Genomic DNA, 17238 nt, shown 5'->3' on the forward strand with positions numbered 1-17238 from the left:
TGCATTTGACTTAACATGTCCAAAACTAAATGCCTGATGCTTCACTCCCCTATCCCCATTCCCTGCAAGTCTGTGCTTCCTATAATCTTCCCTTCTCAGGTATTGGCAGCACCAGCAGTGCAGTTGGTCAGGAGCTGTGGAATCAACCTCATGTACCATGTGAATCCCTTAGCAAATCCTATTGGTTCTACCTTCAAAATACATCTGAAACCCACCCCCTCTTAGCATCTTCATTGCTACCACCTTGGTACAGACCATCAAACAAGCTTGGAATACCGGTCTCTACTTCAACCTTTGCTCCCTACAGTCAATTCAGTTGGAACCAGAGCGATCTGTGAAAACCTGAATTAGGTATGGAGCTCTGCTCAGAAGCCTCCAGTGTCTCCCCACCTCACACAGTAAAAGCCAAAGTCCATCAGGGCCTACATGACCTTCCCCTTCCCTTAACCTCCCAACTTCATCTCTTCCCTTTCAATCTTAGCCACGTGGGCCCCCTGACTTCTCCATTCCTTTAGGATTATTCCAACCTCAGTATTTTAGCACTTGTTTTTCCCTCTGCCTGGAGTGACCAGCCCTAGACCTGCAGAGCTTTGCGTGGCTGGCTGCCTTGTGTCTTTCAGGTATTTGCTCAAATATCCCCTCTGGGGAACCAGTCATCTTCCCTATCACTTTCTATTCCCTTATCTTGTTTTTTTATTTTTTTAAATAGAGACTCTGTGTTGCTCAGGCTGGTTTCAAACTCCTGGGCTCAAGGGATCCTCCCTATTTGGCCTCCGAAAGTGCTAGAATTACAGGCATGAGCCACCATGCCTGGCCATGTTTCTACCTACTGCCTAACACGTACTGCCTATGCGTATGCTATATACATGCATGTGTATATACATCTATGTATATGTGTATATATAGTGTGTCATACGGCTGGTAAGTGGCAGAGCATGCATTTGATTCTGTCAGTCTGGCTCTTGTATTTCTGGGGTTTTTGTAGACGGAGTCTTGCTCTGTCCCCCAGGCTGGAGTGCAGTCTCGGCTCCCTGCAACCTTCACCTCTTGTGTTCACGCGATTCTCCTGTTTCAGCCTCCTGAGCAGCTGGGCTTACAGATGCCCGCACAGTGTGTCTTGATTTTTGTATTTTTAGTAGAGGTGGGTTTTCACCATGTTGGCTGGGCTGGTCTCGAACTTCTGTCCTCAAGTGATCCACCTGCCTAGGCCTCCCAAAGTGCTGGGATTACAGGAGTGACCCACTGTGCCTGGCCTGGCACTTGTATTTGTAACCCTTGGCTTAATTGCAGCATGTTACTTAAATGCAGTCTAATGGATACAGGAAGGAGATAATTTCTGGCTCTTAAAAGCTCAAATGCTTTCGCTAGATTTCTGTGTTGTTGAGATACCACTGAGGTCAGAAATGGCCCCAAATACCTGCCAGCCAAGGGCCAGAGAAGCTTCCTGGAGAACTCCAGCCACACCCGTAGTCTCAGCTTTGCTGTTGCTTTTCTGAGCTCCAAGGTGGTTGTAGGCCTCTAATGATCAAACCATTTGCTACCCGTCTCTAGCTTTAGCTCCCACGAGTCCCACCAAACATTTGATGCTTCAGTCTTGTTCTACCTCTTTGTCTTCTTGACTGAGGAGTCCTTTCCTTCTATAAGCTTCAGTTTCCTCATCTGTGAAATGAGGTTTATTGGGGGCTTGCCATGTGCTGATATTGTGCTATTACCTTATTTAATCTGTACCCCAACTCTGTTACTACCCTATTTTATAGATAGGAAAACAGGCTCAGGGAGGTTTGGTGAGTTCATATAACTTGAAGGTGGTTCTTGGAAGCTGGGATGTGAACCAGTACTATCCTAGGCCCCTAATTTGCAAGGGCCTTTACTTAAGACCCTCACCAACTGCATGGGTAAAAGCACAAGCATGGCCAGGCACAGTGGCTCACGCCCGTAATCCCAGCACTTTGGGAGGCCAAGGCGGGCAGATCACGAGGTCAAGAGATCGAGACCATCCTGGCCAACATGGTGAAAACCCGTCTCTACTAAAAATACAAAAATTAGCTGGGCATGGTAGCATGCACCTGTAGTCCCAGCTACTTGAGAGGTTGAGGCAGGGGAATCACTTGAACCCTGAATGAAGGTGGAGGTTACAGAGAGCCGAGATTGCACCACTGCACTCCAGCCTGAAACAGAGTGAGACTCCATCTCAAAACAAAAGCAAACAAACAAAAAAACCCATACAAGCATTTCTGGGAAGCTGTGGGAAAAAATAAGAGATTCACAATGTCTTCCAGAATTTTGGCTGAGAGGTGATGGTATTATATCCCCTGTACCTCACTATACATTTTCTGGGAACAGAGCAGTTTTACAGATGGTTTGGAGCTTGGGCTTATTCCCAGCTCCTGGCAGACAGCAGTAACTTCCCCAAATCTCCTGTCTATAAAGTGGGCATAACATGTCTTTCCTCCTAGAGTTACTGTGAGGATCAAATGAGACAATGTGTCCTCTAAATGCTTGGCCACAGGGTTAGGTCAGTAATAGTCATCTTCATCAGAGTGAAAAGGAATAAACTAGTGATTGTGCAACAACTTGGATGAACCCCGGAGACATGATGCTGAGTGAGGGAAGCCAACCTCAAATCTCAAATGGTCACATGCTGTGTGATTCCATTTATTTGACGTTCTGGAAAAGACAAAGGTACGATGATGGGGAAGAGGTGTTGGCAACCCAGACGGTGTTGCCAGAAGTGAGGATGGGTGGCGGACATGGATGTGAAGGGATCGCACAAGGAAGTCTTTGGGGTATCGTGATTGCGGTAGTGGTTACATGAATGTGTACATGTGTTAAGATTCATAGTACTGGGCCAGGCACGGTGGCTCGCGCTTGTAATCCCAGCACTTGGGGAGGCCAACCCGTAAGATGGGTGGATCACCTGAGGTTAGGAATTTGAGACCACCCCGGCCAACACCGTGAAACCCCATCTCTACTAAAAATACAAAAATTAGCTGGGCATGGTGGTTCCGGCCTGTAATCCCAGCCACTTGGGAGGCTGAGGCAGGAGAATCGCTTGAACCTGGAAGGTGGAGGCTGCAGTGAGCTTAAATCGCACGATTTCACTCCAGCCTGGGCAATAGAGTGAGACTCTGTCTCAAAACAAAACAAAAACCCAGATTTATAGAACTGTACAGCAAATAGTTTTATTGTATGGCAATTTTTTTATTATTTATTTTTGAGACAGGTCTTGCTGTGTCACCCAGGCTGGAGTGCAGTGGTGCAACCACAGCTCACTGCAGCCTTGACCTTCCAGGCTCAAGCAATCCTTCTACCTCAGCATCCTGAGTAGCTGGGACTACAGGTGTGTGCTACCACACTCAGCTAATTTTTAAATTTTTTGTAGAGATAGGGGTCTCACTATATTGCTGGAGTTGATCTCGAACTCCTGGCCTCAAGCAATCCTCCTGCCTCACCCTCCCAAAGTGCTTTTAAAAATGTTAACAAATATAGTCTCTGGAGCTAGACTTGGGTTCAAATCCTGCATTTGCTATGTATTAGCCATTGGCTCAATCTTCTTTTTCTTTTCTTAGATTTTGCCTGCCTGAGTTCCTCTAATAGTGGCCACAATTGCCAGAGAAGATAGAGCAGGTCCCTCCCAGGACTTGCAACTCCAGCCTGTGTCTGCAGGGGGTGCTGTAGGGACTGATTTCTCCAGCCCATGGCACGAGGCCTTCATCTTGTGCCTGGAAAGAGGGAAGTCCAAGTCTGTCTGGCAGAGATGGTGCAGATGGGCAAGTTTTTCAGACACTGCAGCCAGCACTCCTGGGACCGCAGCAGTGGAGGCTGCAGAGGGCCAGTTCCCCAGGCGTGGGCTATTGACACTGTCACTTATAGACTCCTCATGCGATAAACAACCCCTAAACAGATTTATCCACAGTCTCTCCATCCTAACAAGTCAGTGATCAGTTTTCACTTTTCCACGTTCCCTTCTGTCTCCATTATGTTCCCATAGTGGGGCAGCTTCTACCTGCATGGTTGAGCCCACACCCGGCTAATTTTTCTATTTTTTTTTATAGACAGTGTCTCCCTTTGTTGCCCAGGCTGATCTCTCCTGGGCTCAAGCGATCCTCCTGCCTCAACCTCCCAGTATTGGGATTACTGGTGTGAGCCACCATGGTATGTTTTAAATAATTTATTCCTCACCTCAAGTGAGTGAGGTAGTATCTCAGTTTTACAGATAAGGAAACAGATTGGGCAGGGGAAGTGACTTGCCTCAGATGCACAATAAATGGCTCTGCCAGTGTCTTCCTTGGCACTTCCAGATCCCCTTGTCACCCTTGTCCCCTCTGCTTCTCTCTGCTCCATGCTTCTGGAGCATGAACTGCATTAACAGCTCCTTGTCTGGTGGCCTCAAGGTTCCCTAGGAGGCAGAGAGGGTGAGGCTGAGATGTGTGTTCCCCTAAGGCACATGCCTCAGCCTGGTCGCCTCTGTCTAAGGCCACAGGCCCTCAAGTGCTTCCCCACCTGACTTTCCAGGCCCAGGTAACTGCTTCCTGCCTGCCCCGTCAGGTGTAGGGGGTGCTTCATGGGTCAACACTAGCTTATGTGGTTTCCTTATATCCTGGGCACACCTTTGTTATTCTCAAATTACACTCTGCTTGAACTATTCTCTATCCAGCGGGTTGTGACTATCCAGAGGCGGAGCTGGGATTTGAACCCCAGGACTTCAAAATAAGCTCTGTGCAAATGGCCTCCCAGAGCTGCCTGCTGGTTTCTTCTGCCAGGCCCGGCTTCTCCATTCTGGCTTGGACCATGGTCTGCTGTCATTTCCACAACAATTGCAGGAAGTTGCCAAATGCGTTTTCTGTGACTGCCAGGCTGATGACCCTGTCAAAAAAAAAAAAAAGCAATTTCTTCAATTAAAATTACAAAACAGAAAAAAAAAGATGTCACACTTGGGGGAAGCTGGGTGAAGTGTCCTTGATACTCTACAAACTATTTTTGCAGTTCTCTGTGAATCAATGTTATTTCCAAATAAAATGTTAAAAAAACTTCATTACTAAATCAGAAAAAACAACAAAAACCAGAGGAGAATATGTGGTGCACTATTGAGGGAAGTATAGAAGGATAAAAACAAGAAATAGTGGGATCATACCATAATGCTGTTTTTTGTTTGTTTGTTTTTGTTTTTGTTTTTAAGACAGTCTCACTCTGTTGCCCAGGCTGGAATGCAGTGGTGTGATCTTGGCTCACGGCAACCTCTGCCTCCCAGGTTCAAGTGATTCTCCTGCCTCAGCCTCCCGAGTAGCTGGGGCTACAGGCGCCCACCACCACGCCCAGCTAATTTTTTGTATTTTTAGTAGGGATAGGGTTTCGTTATGTTGGCCACACTGGTCTCGAACTCCCAACCTCAAGTGATCCACCTGCCTTGGCCTCCCATAGTGCTGGGATTACAGGTGTAAGCCACTGTGCCCGGCCTATAATGCTGCTTTGTAACCACTGTCAGTTAACCATCTCCATTTTTTCACATCAATAAATTTCCCATTTGTCCACAAAAGTCCTGTACAGCTGGCAGAGGGTATGTGTGACTGGAGGCCATTAGGTCCTTCAGGTTCTTCCAACCTAGCACCACCCTTTCTTCCCCTTTACCATAGGAGCTTGTCCTGGAGAACGTCTCACCTGGATTCATCTGAGTGTTGCCTTCTGGGGGTGACATTTCATTTGTTCCTCTGTATCCTGCATCCTCTGTAAATTGGAGAGTCATTCTAAAGTTTTGATAAGATCAAGTTAAGTATTTTGGCAAGAAAGCATCATAGATGATGACGCTGTGCACATCAGGTGACATCACATTTTATATTTAATGGACAAATAAAAGTTGTATATATTTATGGTGTACAACACGATGTTTTGAAATATGTGTATGTTGTGGAATGGCTAACTCAGGCCAATTAAAATATGTATTACTTCACTTTTTTTTTTTTTTTTTTTTTTTCCCTGAGACGGAGTCTTGCTCTGCCGCCCAGGCTGGAGTGCAGTGGCCGGTTCTCAGCTCACTGCAAGCTCCGCCTCCTGGGTTTACGCCGTTCTCCTGCCTCAGCCTCCCGAGTAGCTGGGACTACAGGCGCCCACCACCTCGCCCGGCTAGTTTTTTTGTATTTATTAGTAGAGACGGGGTTTCACCGTATTAGCCAGGATGGTCTCGATCTCCTGACCTCGTGATTCGCCCGTCTCAGCCTCCCAAAGTGCTGGGATTACAGGCTTGAGTCACGGCGCCCGGCCTTTTTTTTTTTTTTTTTTAAGAGGCGGAATTTTGCTCTTGTTGCCCAGGCTGGAGTACAGTGGCGCAATCTCAGCTCACTGCAACCTCCGTCTCCCAGGTTCAAGCGAGTCTCCTGCTTCAGCCTCCCAAGTAGCTGGGATTACAGACATCTGCCACCATACCCGGCTAATTTTTTTGTGTTTAGTAAAGACGGGTTTCACCATTTTGCTCAGACTGGTCTCAAACTCCTGACTTCAGGTGATCTGCCAGCTTCGACCTCTCAAAGTGCTGTGATTACAGGCATGATACTTCACATTTTTTTGTGATGAGAACACAAAATCTCTTGAGCAATTTTTAAGTACACAGCGTATTCTTATTGACTATAGTCACCGTGATGTACAATAGAGCTCTTGAAGTTATTCCTCCTGTTTAACTGGAATTTTGTACCCTTTGATCAATATCTCCTGAACCCAGTTTTCTCTGCTTCTCTCCTATGACTTTGACTTTTATGTGTAGATGCCACATAGAAGTGATATCTTCCAGCCTGGGCAACAGAGTGAGATTCTGGTGGTGTTTCTTTTTTTTTCTTTTTTTGGAGACAGTCTCACTCTGTGGCCCAGGATGATCTCGGCTCACTGCAATTCTGCCTCCTGGGCTCAGGTGATCCTCCCACTTCAGCCTCCCAAGTAGCTGGGACTACAGGCCTGCACCACTACGCCTGGCTAATTTTTGTATTTTTTTGTAGAGATTGGGTTTCACCAAGTTGCCCAGGCTGATCTTGAACTCCTGGGTTCAAGCGATCTCCGCCTGCCTCGGCCTTCCAAAGTGCTGGGATTTTAGGCGTGAGCCACCATGCTTGGCTGAGACTTTCTAAGACAATCTCACTCCGTTGCCCAGGCTGGAGTGCAGTGGCGTGATCTCGGCTCACTGCTGCCTCCGCCTCCCAGGTTCAAGTGATTCTGCTGCCTCAGCCTCCTGAGCATCTGGGACTACAAGTGCCCACCACCACACCCAGCTAATTTTTGTATTTTTAGTAGAGACGGGGTTTCGCCGTGTTAGCCAGGCTGGTCTTCCACTCTCGACCTCAAGTGATCCACCTGCCTCGGCCTCCCAAAGTGTTAGGATTACAGGCGTGAGCCACCGTGTCCGACATCACACAGAATTTTAAAAACACATTTTAAAAGTGTATTCAAGGGTTGACATGCAATAAAATTAGCAATTTGTACTGCTTTATCAAGGACATTCCTAAGTGAAACTGGCTGTCTTGTTACTGTGGGCTTGTAGAGGTGAAGAATACAGTGATTACTAATAGAATTAGGTGCCAGCACTTTGATTCATGCTAAGGAGCTAGCAGCTTTGTCCTCTCTTGTTTTTGTACCATTTAATGCAAATGTCACACAGGGAAATGTTAAAAGATAAAGTCTTACTATCATTATGAAAATTCTTTTGACCTTGCACCCACCTGAAAGGTCTTAAACACCATACTTTAAGAACTACCAATCTGTTCTATAGACTTCATTCAAATGTTGCCAGTTTTCCTACTAATATCATTGTTATGGTCTAAGATCTAACCCAAGAGCACATTTTAAAAAAAAATCAACTTTTACTTTGGATTCAGGGGGTACACGTGGAGGATTGTTACAAGGATATATTTCGTGGTGCTGAGGTTTGGGTATGATTGAGCCTGTCATCCAGGTAGTGAGCAAGGTACCCAGTAGGGGGTGTTTCACCCCCTGCCCCGTCCCTCTCTTCCCCCTCTTGTAGTCCCTGGTGTCTAATGTTTCATCTGTATGTGTCCACGTGTACCTAATGTTTAGCTCCCATATATATGTGAAAACATATGGTATTTGCTTTTCTGTTTCTGTGGTAATTCGCTTATGATAGTGGCCTCCAGCTGCATCCATGTTGCTGCAAAGGGAATTATTTCCTCCTTTTTTTTTCTTTTTTGAGACGCAGTCTTGCTCTGTCACCAGGCTGGAGTGCAGTGGGGCGATCTCGGCTTACTGCAACCTCCGCTTCCCGGGTTCAAGCGATTCTCCTGCCTCAGCCTCCCGAGTAGCTGGAATTACAGGGATGTGTCACCATACCCGGCTAACTGTATTTTTAGTAGAGATGAACTTTCACCATGTTGGCCAGGCTGGTCTCAAACTTCTGGCCTCAAGTGATCCATCAACCTCAGCCTCCCAAAGTGCTGGGATTATAGGTGTGAGCCACTGTGCCTGGCCTATAAATCTCTTTAATGTCTGGGAAGCTGAAACACAAGAATTGCTTGAACCCAGGAGGCAGAGGTTGCAGTGAGCTGAGATCACACCACCACACTACAGCCTGGGCAACAGAGTGAGACTCTGTCTCAAAAAGAGAGAGAGCGAGCCTAAGGAGAGAGGACATCTAAATATAACATGTTTCGACATTAGCTCTTCATGCACACATATGTTCATCACAGCACTGTTCACAATAGCAAAGACATGGAGTCAACCTAGGTGCCCATCAGCACTGGAATAAAATGTGGTACATATACACAACAGAATACTACACAGCCATGACAAACGAATGAAATCCCTGGGCACAGTGGCTCATGCCTGTAATCCCAGAACTTTGGGAGGCCAAGGTGGGTGGATCACCTGAGGTCAGGAGTTCCCAGCTACTTGGGAGGCTAAGGCAGGAGAATTGCTTGAACCCGAGAGGCAGAAGTTGCAGTGAGCTGAGATTGCACCACTGCACTCCAGCCTGGGCAACAAAGCAAGACTTTATCTCAAAAAAAAAAAAAAAAAAAGGATGGGAAAGAAAATTAATATTACTAGAGGGTTATTTTGATTACAATATTCAGGAAAGGCCTCTCTGAGGATGTGACATGTGAGCCAAGATCTGAAGGATGAATAGGAGCTGGGCACAAGAAAATCTGAAAGGGAAGAGCATTCTGGGAGCGGGGACAGAAAGTGCAAAGGCTCAGAGATGAGAATGAACTTGGCAACACTACACAGAATTGTGACCAACATTCTTCTTCAGCTGCTGAAAAACTTGTTCATGATAAATTTGGGCCCCAGACACATACGACAGACATCAGTTAAACACTTATCAGAGCTGGACTCAAAGTAGAATAAAAATGTCAAACTCCAGACATTTCCATAAACACTCAGCATGTTTCGTTTGCTTAGGAGGAATTTTCCTCATCTCTAAATCATGGGGCTCCAGTTTCCCAAACTCTCTGCCAGGAAGGGAAATTGAGCTGGAAAGTGAACCATCAGGGAAAGTTAAGCACCCGGCTCCACCCTGAGCTTTATCATTTATCAGTGGAGACAGCTAGACATTTGGCAGAAAACGGTGAAACTAAGATTTGCCTGTGTGTCTAATGGGTTCCATATGTGTTTTGGGTTGGGTGGCATCCAGAAGCAGCTGGGAAAATTCCAGTTGTGTCAGGCATTCACCTCTTCTCTCTGACTGTGGCTAGCCACTCAGGAAGTCACATGGGTACCTTACTGCTCCCTGATTTAGCTCTGTCTTTAAAAAAAATTTTTTTTTTTTTGAGATGGAGTCTTGCTCTTGTTGCCCATGCTGGAGTGCAATGGCGCCATCTCGGCTCACTGCAACCTCTGCCTCTCGGATTCAAGCAATTCTCCTGCCTTAGCCTCCCAAGTAGCTGGGATTACAGGCACCCACCACCATGCTCAGCTAATTTTTTGGTAAAGATGGAGTTTCACCACATTGGCCAGGCTGGTCTTGAACTCCTGACCTCAGGTGATCCACCCGCCTCGACCTCCCAAAGTGTTGGGATTACAGGCGTGAGCCACTGTGCCCAGCCAAAAAAATCTTTCTTAAGATATAAACACACACAAAAGGCAAAAGGAAAGCAACTTGAGGAAGTGGCTAGATCACTATATTGGACTTTACAGAATCTGGGTTCAAGGCCCATTTCACACACTAACTGAGTCAGCCCTCTCATTTGAAAAATTTACACCAGTTTCTTACAAAGTGGCAGGTACTTTTTAGCCGTGTGACCTTAGGCAAATGAGTTCACACCTCTGAGCCTTGTCTTAACCTCTGAAAATGGGCATTAAAAATGTTTATTTGTGGTAGACACTGATGGTTTCTACCCAACAGCTGTTTTCCCCTCTTGGGTCTTTGCTTCCTTCTCCCACGACAGAAGCAGATGAGGCCAGACCCTCACCTTCCCAACTTCCTCTGCAGCTGATGAGTGCAAGCTAGTTCTGGCCAATGAGTTGCATGGAAAAATTGGCTAGGGAGCTTCTGTATGTAGTGCTGTGATTTTTTGTTTTCACGTGGTTAATAATATGATTTCATGCTATTAGTAGATGGGGCCAGGCGTGATGGCTCATTCCTGTAACCCTAGCACTTTGAGAGGCCAAGGCAGGTGAATCACCTGAGGTCAGGAGTTCAAGACCACTCTGGGCAACATTGTGAAACCCTGTTTCTACTAAAAATACAAAAATTAGTGAAGCATGGTGGCACACACTTGTAACCCAGCTGCTCAGGAGCTGAGACAGGAGAATCGCTCGTGTCTGGGAGGTGGAGGTTGCAGTGACCTGAGATCAGGCCACTGCACTCCAGCCAGGGTGACAGAGTGAGACTCTGTCTCAAAAAAAAAAAAAAAAAAAAAAAAAGTATGTGGGGCTAAATAGAAAGGCCCAGAAAATCCAAAGCATGTGTGCTGCTGTATAAGTTGGAACAGTGCTTTTGGATGGTTCTCAGCTAAAATGCAGATTCTGGTTCAGTGGGTCTGTGGTGGAGCTTGAGAGATGTGCCTAAGGATGACCATTTAGGGTTGGCTGATCCACCATTTCAACAAGTTCTTCAAGGGCCCAAGAGCTCTCCCACTTTTCTTTCTTTCTTTTTTTTTTTTTTTTTTTTTTTTTCCGTTTTTAAAAGGAGGATTTATTTGACAAGTTTCACTTAGCGCAATATACCTAAAAGGAAATCACAATACAATGAAAGATTTAAATCAAGGCCTCAGAATTTCATACAAACACCAAGACCAAAATCCTAAAGTACTGGTATTTTCCCATTAACTTAAAAAAAAAAAAAAAAAGAAAAGAAAAAAAAGCTTACACTTACGTGCCTTACAGGTTATTAAATGAAACTAGAATTGACGAACATGCCAAAATGTTTCACTTTTAATTGTAGACATAGCTCTTATATTGAGTTTTACAAAAAAATAAAAGCATGTCTTTCTTTTTTTTTTTTTTTTTTTTTTTTTTTTTGAGACGGAGTCTCGCTCTGTCGCCCGGGCTGGAGTGCAGTGGCCGGATCTCAGCTCACTGCAAGCTCCGCCTCCTGGGTTTACACCATTCTCCTGCCTCAGCCTCCCGAGTAGCTGGGACTACAGGCGCCCGCCACCTCACCCGGCTAGTTTTTTTGTATTTTTTTTAGTAGAGACGGGGTTTCACAGTGTTAGCCAGGATGGTCTCGATCTCCTGACCTCGTGATCCGCCCATCTCGGCCTCCCAAAGTGCTGGGATTACAGGCTTGAGCCACCGCGCCCGGCCAAAAGCATGTCTTTCAACATGCATCCAAACAGTGTTCAATGTAACGTGGCAAAGGGCAACATTTAACATAATTCAACTGCTTTTACCTAAATACGCTTACTGCTAAAGTACATCCTACAACTAACTTGAGAAAAGCTGGAACTTAAGTTTAACAGTTATAGTTTACTCAGCTTCACTGTTACATCCTAGATTGAGTATTGTATTCAAAAATACTGGGCCTTAAGTCTTCATAACAATCCTGATTTCCACTTAGAGTAAGCATAAATCACAAGCTTGTATTGCAGAAACTGTTAAACTGAAGTTTTTTTTCTTTAAAAAAAAAAAAAAAAAAAAAAGTTGACCAAGAGTCAGTGATCAGGATAGATCAATTACATTCCCCAAACACCACTCATACTGGACATGCTAGACATCCCTCCCATTCCGTTCACGCCCATAGATGCACGGCTTCCACTACTGTAGTAGCTGCTGTTCATTGCTCCTTGGTTACCTATGCAATGTTTGATTGAAAATCACTGGAGTTTTCCTGTAAAACTTGGTCGTATCCACTCATGCTGCTCTGGCCACCATAGCCGCCTCCATAACCACCACTCAGCTGCTGACTGGCTGGGCCACCGTAACTGGACTGGTTTGACAAGCCCATGCCTCCCATCATTTGGCTACCATAAGCACCACCGCTTGCTCCTGCTGTAGAATTCAAGAAGAGTTCTACATATCTGTGTTCATAAGCACCACCGCTTGCTCCTGCTGTAGAATTCAAGAGTTCTGCGTATCTGTGTTGCATATTTGCTTTGTCTTTTGACATAGTTGCCACGGCATCTTCATGAGTTGCAAACTCGACATCTGCTTCACCAGTTACTCTGCCATCAGGACCAATTTCAATGTGTACTCTCACAGGATTGAGTGGTGAAAAAAAATTATAAATGTCATTCTCAGTAGCTCTGTAAGGTAATCCACGCATGTGTACACAGTGTCCTGTTGTGCTCTGGAAAGTAGAGCCGCCATCCCCATATCTGTGATCAGGCATTCCTGAAAAACAGTAATTGAGGTCTCTTCCACATCTATCTGACCCAAATCCACAGCCATCATTATAGCCATTGTAATCGTCATAGCCTCCATAGCCTCCACCATAAGCACCGCGCCTCATCCTCTTAAAGCCAGCTCCTCTGCCAATGCTGTTATACCCTCTGCCAGCCCCAGGTCTGTCATAGGGACCTGGCCGCTGCATGGCCATAAGCTTTCGTGGTGCATCATAATGGGTTCTAACCAGCTCTACTGCTCTTAAAGATCTCAATATACCTGTTCCCTATTCTTTCCTTGTGTTTCTTTAGAGCCTTTTCAGCTATTTCCTGTGAAGCAAACTGCACGAAGGCCTCCCCTGTACCACTCCCCTGGAAGTCCACCGGCAGTGTTATCCCATTTGGCACGATTTCCAACCGTGAGAAGCACTGAACAATTTCTTCCTTGCTACATCCAAAGGGAAGTCCTCTAAGCCATACAAAGCCATCACTGGCCGTGTCAGGACTATTTGGACCAGTATGCTTCAACACCCAATCCATTTCAACGTTGTTTGACTTGAATACTTCAACATATCTGTGTCCCATAGTTTCTCTGTCTTTTTTCAGGGCCGATTTTACTTCATCTTCTGATTCAAGTTCAACAAAAGCCTCGCCACTTGGTCCGCCTTCTCTGGTGTAGATGAAACGAATACCTTGAGCCCCATTTTGAATTTTGCAGTCAGAAAAAAACCTATGCACTTCATCGGCCGAGCAAGACCAGGGCAAGCCCTGGACCTTCACCACGAATCCCTCTCCGCCTTCCGTGCCCAACATCATCGTCTCTTAGGCGGTCCCGTGTCCAAACAAACCAGAAATCCGACTTCTGCGTGGATAAGATGAAATGCGAGCTCTCCCACTTTTCTGCCTGCCATCCTGGATGGTTGGTGTGTTGTCCACAGGTTTGTTGCCTGAAGGTTACAAGGTCAAGGACACAATGCCAGCGACCACACCCAGACATGACTGAACTTTCAAAGGAAGAGGAGCACGTACCCTTCCAGGCATATCTCTGTCAGTGGGGAAATCTTTCCCAGGAGCCCCTTTGTCCAACCCCCATCACTCATCCCAGCCAATGGCTGCCGTGTGGCATAAGCCAGGAGTACCATTTTAATAGAGTCTCTGGGAATGTTGCCCCAGAAGTCCCAGCAGCCTTCTCCTTACATCTCATTAGCCAGATGTGTGTCGTGTACTTCAAGCTTAAGCCAGTCATAGCTAGGGGAGTAGAATGACTGTGATTGGCTCAGGCCAGAAGTCTCAAACTGAAGTGCTGGGACCAGCTGCACCTGCATCACATTGCCTGGGAAGCTTGTTAGAAATACATATTTTGGGCCGGGCGCGGTGGCTCACGCCTGTAATCCCAGCACTTTGGGAGGCCAAGGCGGGCAGATCACAAGGTCTGCAGTTCGAGACCAGCCAGGCCAACATAGTGAAACACCGTCTCTACTAAAAATACAAAAGTTAGCCAGGCATGGTGATGCATGCCTGTAGTCTCAGCTACTCGGGAGGCTAAGACAGGAGAATCGCTTGAACCTGGGAGGCGGAGGTTGTGGCAAGCCGAGATCATGTTACTGCACTCCAGCCTGGGCAACAGAGCGAGACTCTGTCTCAAAAAAAAAAAAAAAAAAGAAAAAAAGAAATACATATTTTGGGGCTGCACCCCAGACCTACTGAATTAGAAAGTCTAGGGGTTGGGCCCAGCAATGGATTCTAACAAGGGCTCCAGATAATTGTGATACACGCTAGAATCGGCCTTGGCTGTGCATTGAAATTATCCAGGGAACTCTTAAAGCTACTGCTACATAGACATCGGAATGGTGGTTACCTCTGCAGGCTGCACTGGAGTATAGACCCTGAAGTAGTGTGACCAACTTGTGGTTTGCTTGGGAGTTTCCTGGTTTTAGTATTGAAAGTCCTCTGTCCCGGAAAATCCCCTCAATCCTGGACAAATTGGGATGGTTTGTCACCTTACCTTGATGGAGCAAGAGGGAACTTTCTGGGGTGTTGGAAATGTTCTATCCCATCATCTGGGTGGTGGTTGCATGTGTGTACGCGTGTGTAAAAAATATCAAGCTGAGCTGGGCACTGTGGCTCGAGCCTGTAATCCCAGCACTTTGGGAGGACAAGGCAGGAGGATTGTTTGAGGTCAGGAGTTTGAGATCAGCCTGCCTGGGCAACATGGCAAGACTCCCTCTGTACTAAAAATAAATTTTAAAAAACTTTAGCATTAACCAGACATGGTGATGTATGTCTGTAGTCCCTGCTGCTAGGGAGGCTGAGGCAGGAGGATTGTCTGAGCCCAGGAGGTCGAGGCTGCAGTGAGCTATGATCGTGCCACTATGCTTTAGCCTGGACAACAGAGTGAGACTGTCTAAAAAAAAAAAAAAAAAAAAAAAAAATCAAGCTATCCATTTAAAGTTTGTGCACCTTACACATGCTACTAAATGTACATCACAACTTAAAAAAATACTGATGTCCAGGTTATATTCCAGACTGATTAAGTCAAAATATCTAGCAGAAGATCTCAGGCACTGGCATCATGGAAAACTCTCCAGACATTTCTCACGTTCAGCCAGGTTTGTGAATGAGTATGATCAAATCTCCAGGGAGTTAAAGTGAAGGTTCTGATTCAGCAGGTCTGGATGGGCCTGAAATTGGGCATTTCCACCACACTTCCAGGGGATGCTGATGCTGGACCATGCTCTAGGGAGCGAGGGCCAGGCCTGGTCAATGTCTACCTTCTCGGGCAGGCAGAGGGGCGCTCCCCTGAAACATCTTGGCGGTCTTAGTGAGGAAGGAAGGGGGACTAGCTGTGGGGTAGGCAACTCCCGTGGCATTCAAAGAATTAAAGGTTAGGGTGAGGTTAGAAGCTTATACCTGGGCAACCACACAAATGCAAAGGTTCAGATATCTGTTCCCAACTCCCTGATGTGCCAGGAGGGCCATGTTTGCCTAGGTCGTGGCCCTCCTTCCTAGCCAGAGTCAGGCCTGAATACCCCAGCGTGGGCTTAGTTTGCTTCTCCTAAGGTTACCCAGGAACCTGCCTTTCCGGAAAAGCCAGTGCCATGTCCAGAGGTGCCCTCCTCCTCTGCCCTGCAGACACCGCAGAGACTGATAACAGGGCTACCAGCTGGTTTAATTACCCAGATGGGAAGCTGGCAGGCAGGAGCCTAACCTTGAGAGAGATTAATGACTCCATTTTCTTCCTAGGCTATTATCCCGTGCGGGCCCCAGTCCGGAATGTAGATATAAGGTATAAATAAAGTCCTTCTTCTGAGGGAGCACAGTTTTCATTGTCTTCAGATGGGAACTTGCCCCCAGAAACCCTTGACTCAAATCCAGGAAGTATCTTTGTTTGGCAGAATGACCTGGTCGGTTTCCGGATACGTGACAGGTCTCCTAAAGGCTGGGCTGAGGCTTGCGGGCAAAACCAGTATTGCTTTTTTCCTTAAACTCATAAGTAATACATGCCTGTTGTAAACAACTTAAAGTGACAGCTCTTGTCCCCTTTCCCACTCCTTGAAGGTAACTATTATACTTAACTCTTTGGTGTATAGTCTTCCAAATATATTTCTTTTTCTGTTTGTTTTCTTCTCCAGATAAAGTTTACCCCCAAACTTTATTGGGGTATAATTACAGTACATGGCATATATATATACATATATATTTTTTTGAGATGGAGTCACTCTGTCACCCAGGCTGGAGTGCAGTGGCATAATCTTGGCTCACTGCAACCTTCGCCTCCTGGGTTCAAGTGATTCTCCTGACTCAGCCTCCTGAGTAGCTGGGATTACAGGCACCTGCCACCACTCCTGGCTAATCTTTGTGTTTTTAGTAGAGACCGGGTTTCACCATGTTGGCCAGGCTGGTCTTGAACTACTGACCTGAAGTGATCACCCCTCCTTGCCCTCCCAAAGTGTTGGGATTATAGGCCTTGAGACACTTAACCTGGATGGTGGCACATATTTAAAGTATATAACTTGATTAGTCTTTAAAACTTTTTTATTTTATTATTTGTAGAGATAATAAATCTTCCTTAATAAATAAAACAATCTTCCTTCCTCACTTTGTTGCCTAGGGCTGGTCTGGAACTCCCGGGCTCAAGCAGTCCTCCTGCCTTGGCCTCCCAAGGTGTTGGGATTATACACATGAACCTCCAAGCCCAGCCCCAATTTGATTACTCTTGACGTAGACCCATTAAACCATCTCCCCAACTAGGGTAGAGCACATATCCATCAACCCCAAAAGTTTCCAGGTGTCCCTTTGTGATTCCTTCCTCCCTGCATCCCCTCCACTACTGAACAACTTCTGTCACAATAAATTAGTTTGCATTTTCTAGATTTTATGTAAATGGAATCATGCAACATGCATATATATGCTTTTGCCTGGCTTCTTTCACTCAACATAATTATTTTGAGATTCATCTGTGTTGTAGGAATCAATAATTTGT

General features: G+C 46.0%; 1 protein-coding gene and 1 long non-coding RNA gene across 2 annotated transcripts; one reads left to right on the top strand and one right to left on the bottom strand.

The window, feature by feature from the left end:
* The first annotated feature begins 2129 nt into the window (after nucleotides 1-2129).
* On the top strand, nucleotides 2130-5919 carry LOC115892821. The gene is made up of 3 exons (XR_004052744.1): nucleotides 2130-2682; nucleotides 3570-4155; nucleotides 5634-5919. It is a non-coding gene; the product is annotated as an uncharacterized LOC115892821 (long non-coding RNA).
* A 6143-nt stretch (nucleotides 5920-12062) lies between these two features.
* LOC104678534 (heterogeneous nuclear ribonucleoprotein H-like) lies at nucleotides 12063-13636 on the bottom strand. The gene is given in 2 exon segments (XM_030915269.1): nucleotides 12063-13010; nucleotides 13012-13636. Coding segments are annotated over 2 exon segments (1344 nt in total). The 5' UTR covers nucleotides 13572-13636; the 3' UTR covers nucleotides 12063-12226.
* Between the last annotated feature and the right edge of the window lie 3602 nt (nucleotides 13637-17238).

Source organism: Rhinopithecus roxellana, chromosome 13 (genome assembly GCF_007565055.1).
Source record: "Rhinopithecus roxellana isolate Shanxi Qingling chromosome 13, ASM756505v1, whole genome shotgun sequence".
Taxonomy (NCBI): Eukaryota; Metazoa; Chordata; class Mammalia; order Primates; family Cercopithecidae; genus Rhinopithecus; species Rhinopithecus roxellana.